This window comes from Phodopus roborovskii, unplaced genomic scaffold (genome assembly GCF_943737965.1).
Source record: "Phodopus roborovskii unplaced genomic scaffold, PHOROB, whole genome shotgun sequence".
NCBI classification, from domain to species: Eukaryota; Metazoa; Chordata; class Mammalia; order Rodentia; family Cricetidae; genus Phodopus; species Phodopus roborovskii.
Genome location: NW_026126482.1, coordinates 15683628 through 15697259, shown reverse-complemented (window position 1 = coordinate 15697259; position 13632 = coordinate 15683628). Strand labels below are relative to the sequence as shown.

At 45.7% G+C, this 13632-nt stretch overlaps 1 protein-coding gene across 1 annotated transcript; it reads left to right on the top strand.

Annotated features, from left to right (window-relative positions):
• Positions 1–3111: 3111 nt before the first annotated feature.
• On the top strand, positions 3112–12797 carry Rbm24 (RNA binding motif protein 24). The gene is made up of 4 exons (XM_051194346.1): positions 3112–3598; positions 4697–4820; positions 6143–6197; positions 12258–12797. The coding sequence occupies exons 1-4, from the start codon at positions 3431–3433 to the stop codon at positions 12619–12621; spliced, it is 711 nt and encodes a 236-aa protein (XP_051050303.1). The 5' UTR covers positions 3112–3430; the 3' UTR covers positions 12622–12797.
• The last annotated feature ends 835 nt before the right edge of the window (positions 12798–13632 follow it).

The window sequence follows — 13632 nt, the reverse complement described above, 5'->3', positions numbered from 1 at the left end:
GGCCTTTGCAACTGTGCTTACTTTGTGTGTCTGTGACACCAAACCCATGGTGGGCAATGGGCATGCTGGATGGTGGCTTCTATTGATGCAGATTTAGGAGACTCACCATTTCTCTTCACCCTCATTCTCAGTAACTCATGCAAATTGATGGGGATGCCTTGGTTATTTCTGGAATTTCAAAATGTGCCAATGACCAGGTATCATCTTGTTCCAAATGAAACAATTTCAGACAAAAGTGTTAAATAGTTTCTACAGGCACATTGTTGCAGACCCCTGGGCTTGAAGGGAGTGCTATTAACCTGTGTATTTTGTTTTTCCTTTTGTTTTTGAAATAATGGCATACAAGCCTGCCTGTCCTTCCCCTCCTTTTTCTCCCCCCCCCCCTGTGTGTGTGTGTGTGTGTGTGTGTGTGTGTGTATGCAGAGGCCAGAAGTTGACCAAAATGTGCCAGCACATTTAGCTTTCCAAGGTGATACTGGGTCTGAACTCAGGTCCTAGCACTTGCATAGCAAACATTTTACACATGAAGCTGTCTCCTGAGCCCTCAAAGTCAACAGTATATTTCCTCCCCAAGGCTGAGCTCTAGGATAGCTATCCCATTGTAGGGTAAGAACTTCCTCTTAGCTCTCTCTTTGCCTGGTGACCACCATCCAAACTGCTGGCTGCACTCCCAGACACCCTCCTTCCTGAGAGTGTCACAGTTCCCTGCAGGGTGGGCTGGCTTCTTACCCATTTAGGAAGACACAAAACAGCCAAAGTCACAGGCCTGTGAGACTTCTTGAGAGGCACCCCCTGTCTCTGAAGCTTTTGCCTGAGCTTCAGTGAAGTGCTGTGATTCTTAAGTGACACCGCATAACAAATGTTAAGTATTAAGAAAGCATACTTAGTCTGCTTCAGGGCCTGCTTTCTTACTTTAAATTTTATCCTTTGTCATACGAGCACAGAGTTCCCTCTAAACTAGTGCTTTACTGAAGCGTTGTGGAGATGGTTTGTATTTCCACGTTCAGGTTTTCATCTGGAACATTTCATACAAAATCTTGTAATATTATAAACTACTAATTTTTCTCAGGTGGATTAACAATAGGTAGAGTTCTTAGTTTTCCTTATCTCTCACTGGGGGGTTCAAAGTTAGAGGACCTGGTCATCTCAGTCAGCCTCCTGTGGGAATCAGCAAGATGAAGATTTTCTACAAGAATATTTGCTAGTGGTTCTTGTTCACATTTGCAAACAGCTAAGGTGCCCTGGAAAGGAATTGAGGTAGGCCTGTGGGGTTCTATCAGATTAACACACTGACCTGTTTAAAAGGAAATAAAAGCTCAGGGGCAGTCAGTGTTGGGACTGCACTGGACAATCCAAGCAAAACCCACTTAAACAGAAATCATTCAGTGAAAGCAGAGAGTGGAATGTTCTGTGCACATTAAATGCTTCCATCCGGGCCTGGGTTTGTAGCTCAGTTGGCAGAGTGCTGGCCTGGCAGGCAGGAAGCCCTGCATTCCTCCCCGAGCATCACATAAACCCAGAGCAGTGACTGTGCCTATGCCTGTAATCCCAGCATTCAGGACTTGGAGGCAGGAGAAGCAGAAGTTCAAAGTCATCCTTGAGATACACGGAAGTTCAAAGCCAGTCTAGGATATGAGACCCTGTCTCAAAAAAAAAAGAAAAAAAGAAAAGAAAAAGAAAACAACAGCAACAACAAAAAGAGAGTTTTAATCCAAACCTTAAATATGACTGATTTCCAAGCTTCTTTAATTAAAAGTCCCACTTAGTAAAAGAGGTGACAGGGAGCTGGCTTAAATTAATAAATATATACTACATTTAATGTGTTCAGCGAATGCTTCCAGATTTGCTGGTAGAAGTCAGTGGTTATGTAACAGGTTTTTTTTTTTTTTAAGAAATCATACTTTTTACAATTATATTCAAATAAATAAATGAGGTAAATTCACTAAATGCTTTGTAATTCAAATAGAGACGGACTCTTTGCTTGGTGGGGGCAGGCTGGGGTGGGATCGATTTATGAGACAGACATTGTACCCATCTTCCTGAATAACTAAGTTAAGCAGGAAGCACAAATTTGATGATTGTGGGAGGCACAGTCCTAATTCTTGGTCCACTAAAGCGGAAGCCACAGCATGATTGACACAGGCACTCTTTGCTGGCTGTGAGCCATTTCTCAAGCATACCCAAATGCTAGGATGCTTGCTAATTTTTTATTATTAACATGCTCTCTCTCTCTCTCATACACACACACACACACACACACACACACACACCACACCACACCACACCACACCACACCACACCGGACTCTACCTCTTGGTTCCCCACAACACCAGCTTTTGGGGGCCAAGAAAACTTGAAGGCTCTTCCCACGGTCCAGACCCCTAGAGGAAGCAGATCTCTTTGGTCCCAGGTGTCTGGGAAGGGAATGCTCTCTCTACAGATCGCCCCAAGCCCCAAGGGACTCTCAAATCAGTCCTGCCATGCCATCGAGGCCTAGCGCGAAGAGCTCTCATGGTCGGCTTTGGAGAATCCAGCAGCTCCCCTTGCAGGCTTACTGACTGAGCGCTCTGGGTCCCTGCCGGAGTCGCCAGGGGTCTTTGCGACTTTGACCAGTAGGAGCAGGCAACAGCAGAGCCAGGCCGCCTCCAGCCGTTTCCAACTCTACCCCGGCAACAGCGCCTGAGCCCCAGCCAGGCGACCCAGCGCCGCGCCGCGCAGTGCGCGGGGAGAGAGCAGCTGTTCCCAACAGCTGGGGGGCGGCGGCGCCGGGCGCCCCAGGTGCTGTCCCGGCCAATCGCAGGCGTCCGGCCCGCCCCCTCCCCAGCCGGGCGTCGACCCCCGGGCCGCTGGGGAAGGGAGCAAAGGGGTGGAGAGCTGTCCTCAGTCCACACTAGTCTGGCAGCTTCCCCTCAGGAGGGACTGTCCCCAGCCCTAGCCGGGCCCAGCACCGCGCCCCCAGCTGCCACCTCCGCGCCCCGGGACGCGGTGGCCGCTGAGCCTCTCCCCCTCCCACTCCAGTCGTTCGATTTTTTTTTTTTTTTTTTTTTTTTTTTGAGAAACATCTACCTCTTCTGGACTCGGAAACCACCACCACCATCCCTCTTTGCATTTATTTTATTTTATTTTTTTTATTTCCAAGGGGGTATTTTGCAAAAGGCTCTCGCAGTCCACGGCCGCGGAGCTGGTCACCGGAACGATCGGGAGGGTCTGGACAGTGACCGGACGAGGGGACAGGATCAGAGCATCCGGGCGAGTGTCGGGGGCCGCGGGCCACTCGGGAAGTCGCGCGCTCAGCGCCCACGCCGCGCCCTCGCCCCCGCGCGCGCCCTCGGCCCCCGGCGGCCGCCGCGCGCTGCGGGAGACTCGGAGCCCGAGGACCAGGCGCAGCCGCAGCCGCAGCCGAAGCCCGAGCCGTGGGGCCGGTGCGAAGATGCACACGACTCAGAAGGACACGACGTACACCAAGATCTTCGTGGGAGGGCTGCCCTACCACACCACCGACGCCAGCCTGCGCAAGTACTTCGAGGTCTTCGGAGACATCGAGGAGGCGGTGGTCATCACGGACCGGCAGACTGGCAAGTCCCGGGGCTACGGATTTGTAAGTTATTTGAAAGGAGAAATCGGGGTGGGTAGGGGGCAACTAAGAGAGGTCCTGGAGGAGAGATCGAAGACAGGCTAGAAGGGATCAAGTGGTCCAGGCCCTCGGGGGTCAGAGGTTGGGTTGAGGGGCAATATGGGAGCTCGCGGGATGCCAACTCCACTAGGAGCAGAGCTGAAACTTTAAGCTTGATGGGGCTTGAGCTGCGAGGGCCTGTGTCTGACTTGCAAGGTTCCGAGAGGCCCTCAGGCGATGCCCTTTTGGGTGGTCGGAGAGCTCGGGAATGAGAGCCAGATTTGGGATATAGGGAGCTGGGAGGGAGAGAACGAAGTCCCGCACCGTGGCTTCTGGCGTTGGTGGCTGGTTGTTAAGTGCTCTGTTGCTTTGTTTAAAAAAAAAGAAAAGAAAGTGTGTGAGTGTGTGTGTGTGTGTGTGTGTGTGTGTGTGTGTGTGTGTGTGTGTGTTGTGGCGGTAAGGCTGGGGCTGGATAGGGAAGAGACACCCATGAGGTCTGGAGCTGCTCTCCCCTCTTGTCCCACCCTATCTCTTAAATTGCAAAGGTAGGTTCTCAAAAAAAAAAAAAAAAAAAAAAAAAAAAAAAAAAAGCTGACCCTCTGGCTGTTTGCCTAACTGAACAGCGCATTAAGCTTCCTGGAGATTTAAAGGGGTGAATTCAGCTCTCAAAGAGCTGAGAGCCCTGGAACAGGACAATCGCTATTGTCGCTGGGGAGTGTTTGCCTGTTGGGAGCAACTGGCTGTTTGAGACTAGACTTTGTTTAAAGCTCACAAGGTTCTCTGGGACCAGGGTGAGACCCTGGGAAGGGGGTAAATCTACAAGCAATTTCAGAATTGTGGCTTCCAAATCTCTATTAGGCCCCACATTAGCGCCCTTAGGGTTTTGGGTGGGGGCAGAGGGCTTCTTCCTTCCTCCTTTCTTCTTTCTGCTTGTATTTTTTTAAACAGAGATAAAGGGTTAATAATGTCCCAATCTCCTTCCAAATAAGAAAGAAAAGGAAAGAAGCAAGCTTGGTGACTTTAGTATTTTTCCTTTAAGGGTTAACTGAGGGCTTTGTGTGTATGTCTGTGTATGTTGCTAAGGTCACCATGGCTGACCGGGCTGCTGCTGAAAGGGCCTGCAAGGATCCCAACCCCATCATTGATGGTAGGAAGGCCAACGTGAATCTGGCATACTTGGGAGCAAAACCAAGAATAATGCAGCCAGGTGAGCCATGCCCCTCCCCTCCCCTCCCCAACCACTGGGGGGCAATGAGCCCATTATGTTCCCCAGCCCAGAAAACACTGGCATCCTGAAAATCCATAGTGGTGTTTGGTAAAACTTGAACGGTGACTGGTTATTCCACCAAGGCGTTAAAGATACATGAGCATTCTGAGTGCTGCTGGGTACTTGAGATGTATCTATGTGCAAAAATAAATCTTAGGTTCTACATAGCTTACACCCAGAAGTTAATTCATGCATTTCCTATCTGATGATGCATATTTTTGTCTGCTTTCAGTTTTTGCTAGCCACTTGTAGCTAAAAGGGTAAACTATGTGGTCATTGTCACCACCAGTCAGTAAGCCTCCCTTCTTAATGTGGTCTAGGGCAGTTACACTGTACCCACAGCAGGCATGATTAAAACACATATTTTCACATATAAAATACTAGCAATCAAATACTTACACCTTCGCAGGTTACAGATTTTATTTTTTAAAACCGATACTTAGAGATGAGAAACAATTTCTTAAAATCCCTGTAGCTGTTAGTTGACAACGGGAGGTGGTATTTTTGTCTGTGTGAAAATAGGACCTGTTGTATTATTTGCTACTGACCTTCACATTCATTGAAAGTAACTCAGTTGACAGTAGAGCGAATGTATTCAATTCCCTGGGCAAGTATCTTCCTTGACTAAATTATGTACTTGTTCACTAAGTCTTTCCTATGGAGGTTTAAAAAGAGGTTGACATTTCCACTCATGGGCTCAGTTGTCAGAAAGGGAATACACAGAGAAATGCCCACGAACATTCAAAACTATGTCTTTCTAAAACATCCTTTGTGTATGCACTATTCTTAAAAGAATGATGGGGAGATTAGTTTTTGTGAAAACTTTTTTTTAATACTACAAGCTGTTTCCAGAGCATTCCAGAATATTCCAAATTGCAAAGACTTTTTCTCATCTATTCTTTTTTTCCCTACTCATGAATTAGAATTATAGGAATATTTGTGAATATAACTTTATTGTTCTTGGGTCTTCCTCATGAGCAGTTTTCTCTGGTCTAAATTTTTTAAATCTTTTTTTTTATGCCTGTTAACTAAACTTTGCCTTTTTTTAAGTTTTCCAATCTTAGTCTATCCAAATGTTTAGGATGAATGACAACATTTATAAAACATATACTTTCCATATGTAAAGAACATGCCCACATACAGTCTAATGTATTATAGGAGTGAGTGGTTCTTTTTGAATCAGAAATTATGACTGTACTTTCTGCATAGGAATAGTAAGTCACTAATTGTGTACAAATAGAAAATGTGTGTTTTATTGTTAGGTTTCGCCTTTGGTGTTCAACAGCTTCACCCAGCCCTTATACAAAGACCTTTCGGGTAAGTCAATTCATCAAACCCTCCAAAGTTTCATCATGGCCACCATTTGTTTCTGTGTCTCTTTGTTATGAACAGACAAGATTGACAAGTCACAGGATGTTCTGGGGTACACATATTTATATATGCTTATGTGTGTTTTCTTTTTAATGCTGATACTATAAATATTTTTAGATGAGTCAAGTTATCTGACCAAGTATGCAGTCTCCAAACCAGCCAAATGTTGAGCTTATGCTTAACCAAACCAAACCAAACAAAAATATGCCAGGTATGACTTGTGCACAAGACATGTGTCCCATCACCATTCCTGCTGTTCAGCTTGACTCAATGTTATTTATCTCTTTCTAACCTGACAGGGCTCGTATACAGTTAAGCTAACTGATGAGAAGGATGCCATGATAAGAGGTGGACTAGTTCTCTTTGGAATTAAACTCTGTAACCAGTAGACTCAGACACACAAGCTCAGATGGTGATTAACCGTGCATGGATGTTGGTGGTGTTGTTTTTATTTTTTCACTATAGTCCATAGCCCTCCGTGTGTTTTATTTCATTGATTACAATAATGAAGTGGTGTTGATAGCTAAACTGTGTGCTTTGACTTAATTGAACAGAGCTGTAGTGAGTGTTTTCTTTTCTTTGGGGAAGGGGGCTCTTTGCCGTTTGTTTTTGGTGGTGGTGGTGGTGAGTAGTGTTGACTTTTGACTTTGCCATGGGAAGCAAAGGGCCTTTTTTGTTCCCCCTCCTGCTTTTAAGCTATTAGCCTGTGACTTCCGTTTAACATTTTTGTAGTGAGTGCTAAATCGTGTGATTTTTTTTTTTTTTAATTTTCTCTCTATATATAAGAATCCAGATTCACTGCTTGCATGTTGTAAGTCTCTGTTTTCTGGGGGCGGGCTTTCTTTTTGCACTGTATGCCCACTTCCAGGTTTTCTGATAGAGGTTCAGCGGGCTCTAGTCAGATTTCATTAACACTCACCCGTTTGGCCTCCCCCCCCCCTCCACTTAACTTTGTTTGGTTTTGTTTTGAGTAGCACCTTACTAACTCCCACCTTTCAGACCTCCCAGGTGAACAGCCTGCTCTTATCTGGGTTGTCTCTGGGTTGTTATTGCCAGCTCCTGAGGTCCTCTAATCTATTAATAATTCACTCTCTTGGGGACATCTACAACTTTTCTTTTAAAAAGCTATAATCAAGTATAGCTATGTATCAAAGCCCCTTCCAAGCCAACTTGGATATGGACAAGAAGTAATGAATGAGTTAGTTGCAGTATGCATTCTCCCTCCTTCCTCCTCCCCTCCCTTCCTTCTCCCTCTGTTGATATTTCATTGGTGTGGACTATCAGTCAAGGTGGGACTATGCAAGAAAACATACCCCTATATACCTGAACGTGTCATAGTGAACTTAGTCCTGACCTCCCAGGAATCATTGTGAAAGAGCGTAAAGCCAAATCAGTTAACAGCTGTTGTTATGTGCTCATCACTTTGTAAAAAGAAGCTGTACTTTCAGTTGTGGGGAGCAAGAAGATAGCAGACAGCCAAGAATTATTGACTCACTTTTAAGAGGATTCGGACTCACAAGAAAACCCATGGATTGGGAGACTTGGACAAGCTGTGAGGAAGGGGCTTGAACTAGATGAGGGCACTGGGTGTGTCTGAAAGTTCTGATGGGATGAACTAGCAAGGGGGCCCAGGAGAGAGGCTCAGTGTGTGGAGAGACTACAGTGTACCAGAGGGCTGGCTGAGTAAATCTGGTCTGGCTGTGGTAGTCCTTCTAGATCCTTGAGAAAGAAAGTAACTCATAGAAGAGGAGAGCCACCAGGGTGGTATGTATTACGTGGAAATCTTAAATCAAGTGTGTTTTGATAGTAACCTTTTGTTTTTCATCTCTTCTGATAGTAACTGTCATTATGAAGAATGGTGATTGTTACAGTGTGCATAAATTGTTTGAACTTGAGATGTAAGTTGAACTTGAGATTAGAAGCAGATAGCATTCCAGGTAGACCAAGTAAGGGTTCCCTTTCTTTTTTGAGTGGTTCTTAGCACTGCCCTGATACCAAGTCTGTTACCAGCAAATCACATCTGGTCACCCTAAACGCCATTTGAATGTCACATTCTTATCTTTGGCCTGCCTGAAAGCAAGCTTGAGAATTCTTTTTTACTTGTTTGAAAGGCTAGTGAGGAGACTATTAGTTTTCTGTGGTCCTTAAATGGCCCCTGGGTTACCTAAGGTCTTTTAAGACAAAAATATTGGCTGAAAGAACTTCTGATTTAGCACAGAGGGCAGATATGGGGGAACTTGTGGCCTCGATGAGCACCAGCTTCTAAATGGTCTATGTTGGAGAGAGGTGTTTTCTCATCACAACTTTGGAAAGGAAATACTGCAGGTTTGTGAGAGGAGACTTAAGGCGTAGTTTACACCAAGTTAATCACATACAGAAGCTTTCACTGAGCACACTTTCAGTGCTTAGGTATAGGCAAGAAGAGGTGACCCGGTATACACACACACACTCACACACATACACTCACACACACACACTCATACACACTCACTCACTCATGCACACTCACACACACACTCACTCACACACACACATACTCACACACACACAGAACCAGTGAGTATGTTAGAGTGTTATTCTAAGTTCAGTCATGGTCTACCTAATCTTGGAAGCTGTGCCCATTGATGTTAAGCTACAGCCAGAAAAGACATAAATGCTGGGAAGGGCCTCGGACAGGAGCGAGACAGCACATCAGTGGGTCTCAGGGAGTCTTCATGAAGAAGATTAGCTAGGTCTTGGAAGGAGAGGGAAGATGGGGAACTATTTGATCAAGCATCTCCTGTACTAACCACTGGAGGGCCCCTCCCACAGAGAACTTCATTTCATGTACAGCTACTCTGGGCTGGAAAACAATCTCTTTCACATAGGAACAGTGTGAGATAAAGAGGGAACGTGGACTTCCAAAGGTTCTTGTGCGCTGAGGGCTAGAGCTAGGGCGGATGGGGGAGGCAGAGACTGGGGGAGGGTTGTAATCCTGGATGGAGAATGGATGGCATGTGCTAAAGAGGGATCCTGTGATCTGTGGCACCAGGAAACAGTAAGATGCCCTTCTGATCTGGTTCCAAAGGAAAGTAAAAAGAAATACTGGGAAGGTGTTTTGGAGACAGATGCACAAAAGCCCCAAAGTGATGAGATTTGGGAGGTGGTGACTCTGATGAATGAATGTATGAGATGAAGGCTTGGTCACCAGTCTGCACAGTAGCCTGGAAGAGCTGAGTTTGCTATTACTTTGAAAGTCCCAGAGACTAGCCTGGCATGGCGGCATATGCCTGGAATAAATAACAGAACTCTAGAGGTTGAGGCAGGATGATTGTAAGTTTGAAGTCAGCCTGTGCTATGTAGAGGGACCTTGTCTAAAGAGATGGAGATCAAAGGAAAATGTAGTTTTGGGTTTTTTTTGTTTGTTTGCTTGCTTTTTTAAAATCACCCAAGGTATCCACTTGGGTCTTGGGTTTGTAGCTGCTTGGTGTGAGCATTCCATAGTGAAGTAAAGGACTGGTTGTTGGTAGCTTTCTAGTAGGAGGACCATTCCCAATTTGCCTTACAGAGTTCCTTAGAGTACTAAAAGAACCTCCAGCACACCATTCAGCCAGCCCTCTGCTGCCTTCTCCGTGAACTGAGACCCTAGTCTCTGGGCTTCTTTCTCCGTCATCCTTTGAAGGCCTCAGGTCTTCATTTGCCCTTTGAATGTCTTCCTCACCCTTGCCAGCCTTCATGGAAGGATCTGATCTTCTAGGGAAAAAAAAATGACTTATGGTGGCTTCATCCAATCAGAAGCAGTCACTAACATAAATACAGAGACAGTAACTCTCGAAGCCATCCTTTGTATGTCTTAACACATTCTTCCTACACATATTTAGCCTGCCCTTTTCTTCTGAACTACTCTGCTATTTGAAGTTACAAACCTACCAACCATTGCACTATCCTCAGAATATTGGGAGAAACCAAGGGTTAATGTCTCCCTATCAGTGAGGTTCAGACTGGCTGGCCTTTGGAGCTGATAGATGTTTCACTTTGGCCTTATAAAGACATTTTATCCGCTGGAAACCCTTGTCGCATGACAGGATCAAAAATAGCCTGCTGCAGCCTCTGCTGTCCGTCACCACATGTAAACTGGCAGGAGGAGGGGGTTCTGTTAGCTGTGTCTGCACATTGTGGACATATCAGCGCTGGGGACAGTGTTATATACAGCCACACCTGTCACCAAGGGTGAGCCAGTCTCCTGAGCTTCCACAGAGTTCACAGTGTGTGCATGACCACGTGCCTGGTGTCTGACATGCAGTTAAGAACATCTCCAAGTGTCCTCAGAAACACTTGGTGACATGGTTTCTGCTGGCACTGGGAAAGAGCTATGATTCTAGTAAAACTGAATGTATTTTTATCTCGGGGAGACAGAGTTCACCACCCTCTCTGATAAATTCATCTTTTCCATGGATGTTCTTAACGGGCGCTTCCAGTAGAATTCTGAAGAGACAAAGCAAAAAAAAAAAAAAAAAACTGATTTTGAAAAAGCTTAAACATGCTGTTTTGTGTCGAGTTCTTTAGAATTTGAAGATGGTTATTTGTGCTTGTGCTACTAATAAGTTGGTTTTGTTGACAGCCAGATAGCATGCCTGCGTTCTATTTTTAGAAAGATAAGGGGGTTGTGAGGGAGATTCATTTAAAGAAAGGCAAAAATAAGCCAGATATTTGAGGTACCACTTCACAAAACGGCCGCAACGAATTGCAAGAGTGGCAGCTTCAATGCACGGGATCTTGAAAACAAACCTCTTGTGATTTTTTTTTTTTTTTTTTTGATCAACTCTTAAGTGAAGTCCTCAGGTCTGTCCTGCACCTGAGCCGAGAATGTAGCCTCTTTCAGACGATACTTTATTTTCGTTTCGTGTTCTTGGCTGTTTACAGGGTGGCCTGTAACCATACAACTGAACTGTAATGTTAACCAACTGAGCAGATTGAAAGCAGATAAGCTAATACATCAATTTCTCCTGACTGGGAGGCTAACGTAAGAGTTAGTGGGCATGCAGAGTAAGTGTCGCCTTACAGTGTATATCTTCTAAGTCTCTGTTACGTGCAGAGACATTTGGTTGTGTTTTCCTGTCCCTAACTGCTCCACCAACCTCATCACCCCCAACCCCTTTCTGTCTGTCTTGCATAGAGACAAGCAAACTGGCTGAGCCTCAGTTGCCTGACAGTCGCACAGGTTTGATTGATTGTTCTGTCCTTATGGGAAAAACAATAAAGTAAACGAGAGAGTGAAAGCGTGCTGCACACCTCTTTGGGAGTCACTGCCGGGACTGTTGATAGCATTTTGGTAGCTTCCCACAACAGCTGCACCTACGGCCGTTTGAGGAGTGTGACTGCTGTGTTTCCACACTTGTGAACTTTTAAACTCCTGGTTTGGGGCTTTTCATTTTTTTATTTTATTTTGTCGCCTGCTTCCTTTGTAATTACGGTTTTTAATCAGGGTGACTGAGGTTGCCGAGAGATTAATGTGTGCTGAGTCTGCCTAGCGATTTCAAATAGGGTTGCCATGATAAGAAGAGTCGCAGTCTATTTCCCCATGAACAGCCAGGCCATCTCTCTCACAGAACCATGTAATGTCAGACAACCTTCTGAGTCCTGTGCTCACAGCACGGGTTTTCCTGTCTGTTAGCCATGTCTTTCTTACATGAACTTGACCAATTTCTTTTTAGAAGCCCTCTTGAAGCCCCTGTGAAGTATCTCTTCCATGCACAGCTTTGGCAAATCAAGATTTATTCCCCAAACTTGGCATGCATGATACTGCATGGTTCAAAGTCATTAAGTGAAAATTCTAGCAAGGAGAATGTCATTCTGTTTTTGTTGATGAATTCTCTCAAGGGTGCATCAAATGGACCACTAAAAAGTAGATATTATGGCAACCCTATGTTGATAGCAACCACTAAATTTGAGTTTGTCTCCATCTCTGAGCAAAGGGTTCCACTAGAGCTCCACTGTTGCCTGACTTTACTTTTTGTTTCTTAACAGGATCCCTGCTCACTACGTCTACCCGCAGGCCTTTGTGCAGCCTGGAGTGGTTATTCCCCATGTCCAGCCCACAGCAGCTGCGGCTTCCACCACGCCGTACATTGATTACACTGGAGCTGCCTATGCACAATATTCGGCTGCAGCAGCTGCAGCCGCAGCCGCTGCCGCCTATGACCAGTACCCCTACGCAGCATCCCCAGCTGCTGCAGGCTATGTGACCACTGGGGGCTACAGCTATGCTGTCCAGCAGCCAATCACTGCTGCTGCACCTGGGACAGCTGCAGCTGCAGCTGCAGCTGCTGCAGCCGCAGCAGCCTTTGGCCAGTACCAGCCTCAACAGCTGCAGACAGACAGAATGCAGTAGACCCACCTTCTGATCAAAGTCAAGGGTTTCTCTTTCCCTCCCAATTTCCCAGTGTTGGGTAGCTGACGAGAACGATGTTGACTTAATAGCTTTAAAGGGAGAAAGCAAAGTTATTGGGAAAGCAGAGGCATTACTTTTTTCATACTCCGGGTTGTGCTGCGGATGAAGAGGGGAGAGTGGGGTGGGTGGGTGGGGGGGCGACAAGCAGTTTTTGAAGTCAATCCCAAAGAGCCTGAGTTACACAGAATAGCCACTAGGACCTGATGGCAGGGTTATCAATGGGACTTCACTTTTGTATTGGGATTTTTATTTTTTGCTCTTTTTATAGTATCAGGGAAGCAAACTGCCTTTTCCAAGTTAGAAAATGCTATGTGAATCTAGTTGAACCAGGGAATATGGAGTGAGCAATATGTAGCTTGCGTTATGTGTAAAAGTAGATTAAAAAAAAAAAAAAAAAAACTCACGATGGCAAAAGCGCTGGTTGCCCTTCGTTGCAGTCACAGCAGCCTGCAGAACTTTATTGAGGCAGAGAGGAGCGTTTGCGCTATCTCAGAAATGGGCATCGAACAATCAGTATAGTGGCAGGTACAGTGGTAGGCAGGTACCAAAGCTGTTTTCTCATCTGTCCTGTGGACTCATGGGATTGTGGAGCAATTGATACTGCACCAGCCGCTCAGACAATCAATGGCACACAGTTCTAGAAGGGGTCCATCACTTGTGCTTGCTGAAGGAGCTTGTCACATACTAATCCCTCTCCCCACCCTGTTTCACTTGGGGAAACTTGCATCTGCTGGTCAGGCTTTCACAGCCTCCACTTTTCTATTTATTGAAGGGACTGGGGATTATGGGTAAAGGCAGGCAAGGTTTGCAGACGCTCAACCCTTCAGGACTATCTGGAGGGCCTTTATTTTCTTCCCCTGTTTCAAATAATTTTACACTTTCTAGTAACTATTTCAGAGTCCTATTTAAAACTATTTATTAGTGACTGCAGTACCTAAGACAGCGAGGTTC